General features: G+C 37.1%; 1 protein-coding gene across 1 annotated transcript; it reads left to right on the top strand.

Moving 5' to 3' along the window:
* The first annotated feature begins 600 nt into the window (after window positions 1-600).
* Window positions 601-8,338, top strand: LOC101730633. Its single transcript, XM_018091877.2, has 7 exons — window positions 601-1,218; window positions 1,667-1,778; window positions 2,720-2,815; window positions 5,667-5,863; window positions 6,708-6,791; window positions 7,216-7,330; window positions 8,076-8,338. The coding sequence occupies exons 1-7, from the start codon at window positions 1,146-1,148 to the stop codon at window positions 8,173-8,175; spliced, it is 777 nt and encodes a 258-aa protein (XP_017947366.2). The 5' UTR covers window positions 601-1,145; the 3' UTR covers window positions 8,176-8,338.
* The last annotated feature ends 379 nt before the right edge of the window (window positions 8,339-8,717 follow it).

The following is an 8,717-nucleotide window of genomic DNA, read 5'->3' as shown; positions in this document are numbered from 1 at the left end:
AATAAATACTTTTCTGTGCTGGATAAACAAATATAACCTTTTAGATATTTTCACTTTATGACACTACTGGCATTTTAATCTGCTGAAAAGTGTTTTTCTAGTTTACGAGGAAACCCATACCTCCCAGAGAAAACACACATAAGCACCAGAGGGAATATAAATATTTCATGTAGATGTTGCTGTGGTCACAAAAACCCCCCCCTAAACCTCAACTTTAAAAGCAAAGATGGAGCCTTATAATTTTCTTGCCTCTATCTGAAATGTATGTGACTTAAAAGAGAAGGAAAGTTAAAATCACTTGGGGGTGCCAAATATTAGGCACCCCCAGTGATTAAGATTGCTTACCTATTTTCACGGGGCTCATGCATGTGCAGTAGGGTCAAAAAGTGTGGTTTTTCACTGCGCATGAGCAGCTGACATGAAGAAATAAGACAGAAGTGGATCAATTGCCTGCATGTACCCAGTAATTTCACCTTTCCTTCTCCTTTAAAGGGGCCAATGCCCCTATTCCCCATATTCACTGGATAGGGCTTGTGCTGAACATAATGTTTGACTATTGTTTTAATCATGAACAATGGATTTTGTTACCTCTTGAGCTAAATGGGGAAACAGGAAAACCAAAGTTACTCCATTTTTGATCCTTGTGAGGTAGATTTGTTAGCAGGAGTCCATTATGCAGGACAATTATCTAAGAATTGGTAATCTAATTGTGGTAACAATAATAATTATAGTTGCACTATATTTGTAAATGATTCTCCACATCTGTTGAAATGGAATAGATTTATAACGCAAGAGGACCAAAGACACCTCAGAATCACAGATAAATCTGTAGTATAACCATGTAATAATAAGAATGTGTTTCAGAACAGCACATTGGCTAATCAAGTTTTTAGATTCAAGACTCATTAGTTCCCTTCATTACACATGACGCAATTTCTGGAACTGAAATGCTTCCTTTCATTTTTAGCTGCATGTGTCTTTTCAGAGAAACATCGTGGCACAAATTGGGGAATTTCCCCCCAGCTTTCCCTTCCTTCTCTCTGGGGATAAATAGACACTGGAGGAGATGAGCCCATCAGACCTCGAGGGACTCTGTTCTTGCTGAATATCTGTCGTGCTCTGAAATTGTACTCTAAACTGACAGAATGCAGATCTCCATGGTGGCTCTTTGCCTGCTGCTACTCACTGCCTGCTGTACTCAAATTCAGTGTGTACCAGGTAAGTTGGCTGATTTCACTACGAGGAATCAGAATTTCTTTAATCACAGGCATTTAGGGAGGTTTAAGTTTTAACATTAAACAATCCTAAAACTTTCACTCATACTAAACTAGCCATTTGGTACATGATTCTAATTAGTAGATGGATAATTACTACTGTTATAGCTTAGGTATGCCAACATATTCTGCAGTGTTGTATAATGCATTGGCATGTGAATACAAATAGTACAAGAGACATAAACATCCAATGGGACAAACTTAAAACGAAGACATAAGGAGAGAAGTCCTTAGATCAGAGAGATTACAACCTAGATGAAGCTCATACGTCATTTATTTGTCTTTATTAACCTGTATTATATTATTATATAAACCTGTTAATTATATAATGCTAGAAATAAACAAGACATGGCTGCAGACAAGTAAAGCAAATGTCTTCATTTTATATTTAGGAAATTTTTCCCCAACATCTTGCTGTTTTAACTATGCCAAGAAGCGGATGCCTATAGGACTTTTCAATGACTATTATAACACCAGCAGCTCTTGTTCCAGTCCTGGAGTTATGTAAGTATTTGTAAATTCACACGTAGGTTTTCCCACCTCTTTAGTATGACCAAACACTTCATTATTATGGTCCACTAGACTACACAAGCATTTTGTCTGAGCTTCCATATATTTCACTTGTGCTAACTTTACTGAAACTAGTGAAACAGTTAAGGCCTGTCCAGTATTGTGGGTTTTAAAGAATTTCAGTGAAAGAGATCTGCCATAAAAATAACACAGCAAATAAGATCAAGTAGCACTTAACTGTGAAAAGGCTACACAAGCGCAGGATCTCTTACACAGAAAGCTTGAAGACATGGTAACTCAATATCCCATAGAGGCCTGTTAAAGCAAATTCCCATTTTTTTTTAATGATTTCTTTTCTCTGTAAAAATAAAATAGTGCCTTGTAATTGATAGCCTGGCACCTGGCATAATCCCTATTGGTGGCAAAGTTATTGGGATTTTTTTTACTGCTAAATGATTTTCAGTAGCCTTGGTAGCCTATGGTAACGATGCAGATTACTGGAAGACCCCCTACCTTGAAAATTCTATGTCCCAAGCATTTCAGATACAACTTTACCTATTATATACCTGTTATAGATACCTTAATCCATTTAAGGTGCAGGCTTTGAACTGCTTCCAGCAGTGAGCCCTGCAGGTTAATACAATTAGTCTGTTTTCCTATTAAATAACTGGTGAACAAAATAAAGAAACTGAATTTAGAGATGCATGGAAGAGGCACTGGTGGATAAAATAGTTTGACCTGTTTTTGCGGATAGATAGGTTATTGGCTGACAAAAGATTACTGTAAAGTTTCTAGCAGGCATTTTTCTAGTATTTTATTACTTAAACACTGCTGATATAACTACATATCCCATTCCAACAGTCTAAATGCTGTATTTTGCTATAGAGTAACATTTTGTCCATAAATCAAACCATTATGTCATTTCTCCCCAACAGATTCAGAACAATCAAAGGACATGAAATATGTGCCAAGCGAAGTGACAAATGGGTGATTGATTATATGACCAGACTGGACCAAAATAATCTTAATCTGTAACCTGAGATTCAAGGCAGATAACTCAAAGAAGTTGTGTATTATCACATGCAAAAGTTACTCCATTTGGGTTGTGCTTGGTTGTGTACTGAGCAATACAACTGCTAAAATTGGCATCATTTGCATGGACATCTAAATAGTTTTTTAGACCTGTAAATCTTTTATTGAATGTTTTGAAATATTTTTTTACGTAAATATGTTTTGTATTTTAATTTATTGTTAAATGTGGTGCTTTGACTACAAAATAAAAATATATTTTTCAATAATGAAACAGCTTATTATTTATATTAAATATAAATATTATATTGAATGTAGAATGTTTTTATGCTGCTGTTTATATACGGGGCCATAGCGATGATAAAACCAGAAATACACAAGTTCCTTTTTGTTAATGTCTCAAACCACATTACAGTAATGCTTAAACACAGCACTGGTTTTTACTGCAAGGGCAGAGAGGACAGTTGCTGTACTGCACACATTTTCTGAGTTATTTTGTTTGCAACTAGCATTGCAGCAACTCTGTATTACGAGTAAAAAGAACAGTGATTAGCAGTAACCTTAAACAAAACAAACAAGCCACAATGTGGAATAACAGTGAGACAGGGGGCAAAGGAAGAACAGGGAAAAATGTAGCAAGCTTTTAGAATATTTCAGCAGAAGCATAACTAAAAGTTACAGTAGAGTCCCATAACCATAAACAGGCCCAAGAAAACAGAAATTGATTTCTGGGTCTTACACAAGTGCATATTGCATATCACATGTGAAGCACACTGGCACCCCCCTGAATGGTGCACAGAGTGGTGATGTACCATGAACTTATGCCCCAGGATAAACATTTAGGAGTTAAACTCCTTAAATAATTGCTGGGTGACTTTGCACCTCCGCAATAAACTTTTAAAAGGGTTTTACCCTTGTTTGCAGTCCTGAGTGCCATTTGCTTTTTTCTTGCTATAGTGTATTTGGAGGGTGCCGATCCCTCTAGCAGTGTGCACCGGACAAAAGAATTTTTTGGAGGGTTAGGGTGTGCGGATAAGGTCTCTGTGGTCCAGTCTGGGTGACTTTGAGAGTCATGACACCCCAGGTGCATGTGCAAGACAACTAGAGCAGAAGAGCACTAAAGGGTGCAAAAATGAATGCAGGCAGCACTGTATTCACAGGGCAAACAGGAGTCTCTGCACTCACTGAGTTCAGTGACCTGCAACAATTATTCTTGGTACAGGGCAAGACACAAAGTACACTAAAAATGATAGATTTCGCCTTTTCTCTTGGTACTTTGCACCCTGTTCTGTACATAGTAAATAACCCCTTTTAAATAAGAAGGATTAAATTCATTACATAATTCATGCAGTTACTAAGGGAGTTCTAAATACTTAGGAGTAAATTGCAGTTTATAAGTTGTAAAGGAGGACTGAAAGCAAATATGTGAAGGCTATGCAGTGGGCACTGCTCCGAGGAGGCAAGTTGAGAAACTCACCTCAGGCAGCAGCAGCCTACAAGTTACCGGGAGCAGTGAATTGCCCCTCATTTTCTGTACACTTAATATGAAGCTTTTGTGAACATGATGTGATTAAACCTTTTAAATTCTACATCATCAAAACAAGCTTAGTTGGAGCAGCAAGAACACCAGTCCTAATGTATACGATATTCATACATATAGGAAGAAACCTCTCACATTTACATTTGGGTTTTTGTTGAAAAGCAATATTTGTCAGTGCTAGACAAAAAGATATACCTTTAAATATTTCCACTTTATGGTGCTACTGGCCCTTTAAGCTGCCTCAATTTTTTGTAGTTTAAAAGGAAACCCACAGCACCCAGAGGAAACACACATGAGCACCAGAGGGAACATAAATATTCCATGCAGATATTAATGTGGTCGAAACAAAACCCCAAACCACAACTTCACAAGTTTTATGTGACTTAGAGGCATATTTTATCCCCATGTTCAATAAGAGTTCAATGAATATGGCTTATTCTGAACACACTTTGCTATTTTGAATCTCAACGGTTTTGTTATTTCCTTCGCTACACAGAGTAAACAGGGAAAATTAAGCTACTCTGTTGTTTGGTTCCACCCCTCTCTCCCCTTCTTGTAGGCTGCCAGCAGCAGCCTTCAGTAGCAATGCACATATGTGTAACTTGATCCTGTCTCCTGTTCTGAGCTACACATGCCCACCAGCCAATCAGAAGCGGATCTGCCAGAGGGGAGGGGGGGAGGGAATGAAACACATGTGCAGCATGAAGCGAGAAGAGGAGAAGAGAAAGGAAGGGAGAATACCTTTTTAAAGAAGGCTGCCTGGTCAAGAAAACAGATAGAAAATGTGAAGTACCCTGAAGGTTAGTGGCGGATCTGGCCACCTAAAGGCACGTTGAGGAATATTTCTGCCAGATCCATGCATCGGATCAAGAAAGCAGCTGCTAAAATGCCATTACATAGCAGCAAACAGATATTTGAAGCTGCTGGTCCCACGGACATCAAGGTCCTCCAGAGTCTTGCAACTGTGCATAAACCTTCTATTCGGCCACTACTAACTAATGCTCACAAGCAGAAACGGCTGTATTGGGCAGAGAAATACATGAAGACTAATTTTCAAACATTTTCAAAAATTTTCCTGTTCACTGATGAGTGCTGTGCAACCCTGGGTGGTCCAGATGGATGGAGTAGTGGATGGTTGGTGGAAGGCCACCGTCTTCCAACAAGGCTGCAACGTCAGCAAGGAAGTGGTGGAGTCATGTCTTTGGCCGGAATCATGGGAAGAGAGCTGGTCCCTTTAGGGTCCCCGAAGGTGTAAAGATGACCTCTGCAAAGTATGTGGAGTTTCTGACTGACCACTTTCTTCCCTGGTACAGAAGGAAGAACTATGCTTTCCGTAATAAAATCATCTTCATGCGTGACAATGCACCATCTCATGCTGCAAAGAATACCTCTGCATCAAAGGCGGCTATGGGGATAAAAGGAGAGAAAGTCATGGTGTGGCCTCCATCCTCCCCTCACCTCAATCCTATTGAGAACCTTTGGAGCTTCCTCAAGCAAAAGATCTATGAGGGTGGGAGGCAGTTTACATCCAAACAGCAGCTCTGGGAGGCTATTCTGACATCTTGCAAACAAATTCAAGCAGAAACTGTCCAAAAACTCACAAGTTCAATGGATGCAAGACTTGTGAAGCTGCTATCAAATAAGGGGTCCTATGTTAAAATGTAACATGACCTGTTAAAATGTTTAAAAAGTTAAAATGCTGTTAAAAGTTTGATTGATATAGCTTTTGATTTCAGTAAATATGCTGCAAACACAACAAATGACAATTTTCAGTTCTTTACAACCTATAAAGTGTTTTGAAACATACCGTGCATAATAATTTGAAAACAGTGCATTGTAAGTTTTTTATTCTTAAAAAAAATACTGTTATCATTAGGAGGTTTGTTCAATAAAATTTGAATTGTACTCTTAATAGTTGATAACATGAGAATTATGCTGACTGTTATTTACATCAATTATTTTGGTAAATGAGAAAAATATCATTTGTATAATAATTTGGAACACAGTGTATAGTACGACCATGTAATAAAAAGAATGTGTTTGAGAACCGCACATCGGCTTATCGGTTTTTAGATTCAAGACTTTAGGGTGAAGACACATGGAGCAACTCAGTACTTAGCTGCTACTAGTAGCTCCATGTGTCTTCACCCTTATTAGGCAAGATGCAATTTACATTTCCTTTTATTAGCTGCATGTGTCTTTTCCACGAAACTCTATGATGATATCACACAGAACACAAATTGTGGAGTTTCCCCCCAGCTTTCCCTTCCTTTTATCTGGGGATAAATTGACATTGAAAGGAGATGAGCCAGTCAGACCTTGAGGAACTCTGCCCTGCTCTGAAATTGCACTCTAAACTGACAGAATGCAGATCTCCATGGTGGCTCTTTGCCTGCTGCTACTCACTGCCTGCTGTACTCAAGTTCAGTGTGGACCAGGTAAGTTGGCTGATTTCTCTATAAGGAATCCAAATTTCTTTTATCACATGCATTTAGAGAGAGTTTTAGTTTTAACATAACTTAAAACAATATGATATCTTCCAAATATGTTATTTGCCCTGATTTACTTTTATAAAGCAACAACCCATTCTTTTTGGTATTTGGACTAGGTCTACAATTATAGCTTATTCTGCAGCCCTGTACAATGGGATGGGAATTAATAGTACAACAGATATAGACAACCAATGGAGCAAACAAAACCAAGCTATAAGGAGAGAAATCATTGCCAATGTGAGCTTGCATTCTACATGAAACCTAAAAGTGCATTAATTAACCTATACCATTTTATAGAAAAAAAACCTTCTTGTAATATAATGCTAAAAATCAAGAAATAGCTCCAAAAATATCTTCTATTTACATTTAGGAAGGAATTTTTCCCCAACATCATGCTGCTTTCATTATGCCAAGAAGCGGATGTCGGTAGGACTATTTAAGGACTATTATATCACGAGCAGCTTTTGTTCCAACCCTGGAGTCATGTAAGTATTAACAGCAGTGATGTAACTACTGGGTGTCTGAGGTGTTACGCTACTGCTTACAGATTTATAAGAATTTAGTCTGAGCTTCCTTATACTTCACTAATGCTAAGTTTATTGGAAGGCCTGTTGAAGCAAACAATCTTTATTTTTTCAATTATTTCATTTTTATCTGTAAATAAAACAGTACATTGTATAGGATAGTAACTAGCATAAATCCCTGTGGATCCCAATACTATTGGGGTTTCAGTTGGAAAACCCCAGGGACCAAGCATTCCACATAATTTTACATAGTGTATCTATTTCTACATATACCTGTGATAGATACCTTAATCCGCAGACTTTGTATATTTGTTTCCAACATTGAAATCCCTGCAGATTTGTTTCCATTTGAGCTCTCTCTAAGAAGGGATTTGAAAAAAAAGATGAAAGGTCTTATTGTACTTTAAATTGATACAGTACAATTTGCTGACTGTTGTTTCTTTATAACACTACATGAAATTATAAAACTAAAGTTACATGGAATACTCATGCAGTAAGTCTGACAGGTGGTGTGATAGGTTAATGGCTGACAATAGACCACGGTAAAGGTTTCTGACAAATATTTTTCTAATATTATTTTATTAAAGCACTGCTGATATATCCACAGAGCTCATTCCAATAGTCTACAACCTATGCTATAACCGTGCTATAGATGGAGGCATATTTTGTACATATATCAAACCATCTTGACATTTTCCCCCAACAGATTCAGAACAAACAATGGAAATAAAATATGTGCCAAACCAAGTGACAAATGGGTGACTGATTATATGACCATACTGGATCAGAATGCTTTTTCTCTGTAACCTGGGGTGTGTTTGGTTGTGTACTGAGCAATGTCAAATCAACTGCTTAAGAAGGAGTCATTTCCAATGGATATCTTACTTATTTAGACCTCAAAATCTTTTATGAAATGTTTTAAAATATTTGTATAGATACATGTCTTTTGTATATTAATTTATTGTTAAATGCAGTACTTTGTTTACAAAATAAATATATATTTTTCAATAAAAAAAGTTATTTTTATTTATGTTGTAAAAAATAGAATAATGCACAGATTCCTTTTTATTCATGTATTATTTTTAATGCAAAAACACAGAACTTTAATAAATGTCTTAATTTGCACCACAAAATCATACATGCATATCAGGATGAACATCATACTATAAAGATTAATAACAGATCACAATAAGACTGGGGCCGCTCTACACATATTCTTTGACCTTTTTCCAGCAATAGAAAGTATAACTCGTAGACATTCCAGCACTGTTTTTAGTGCAAGGGCTAAGAAGAATGTTGCCATATTGAGCAGCTTTTAGTTTAGACTCATTAGGCATTATTTATAATA

The sequence above is a fragment of the Xenopus tropicalis genome, chromosome 2, assembly GCF_000004195.4.
Source record: "Xenopus tropicalis strain Nigerian chromosome 2, UCB_Xtro_10.0, whole genome shotgun sequence".
Lineage (NCBI taxonomy): Eukaryota > Metazoa > Chordata > Amphibia > Anura > Pipidae > Xenopus > Xenopus tropicalis.
Note: the sequence above shows the minus strand (reverse complement) of the source record. Positions and strands in the feature narration are given on the sequence as shown.

Bases quoted from the DNA above. Each gene is read 5' to 3' on its own strand.
- LOC101730633 (XM_018091877.2), top strand. From the start codon at position 1,146: ATGCAGATCTCCATGGTGGCTCTTTGCCTGCTGCTACTCACTGCCTGC. The intron at 1,779-2,719 runs GTAAGTATTTGT...TCTCCCCAACAG, and splicing joins TGTTCCAGTCCTGGAGTTAT to ATTCAGAACAATCAAAGGAC. The intron at 6,792-7,215 runs GTAAGTTGGCTG...ATTTACATTTAG, and splicing joins TCAAGTTCAGTGTGGACCAG to GAAGGAATTTTTCCCCAACA.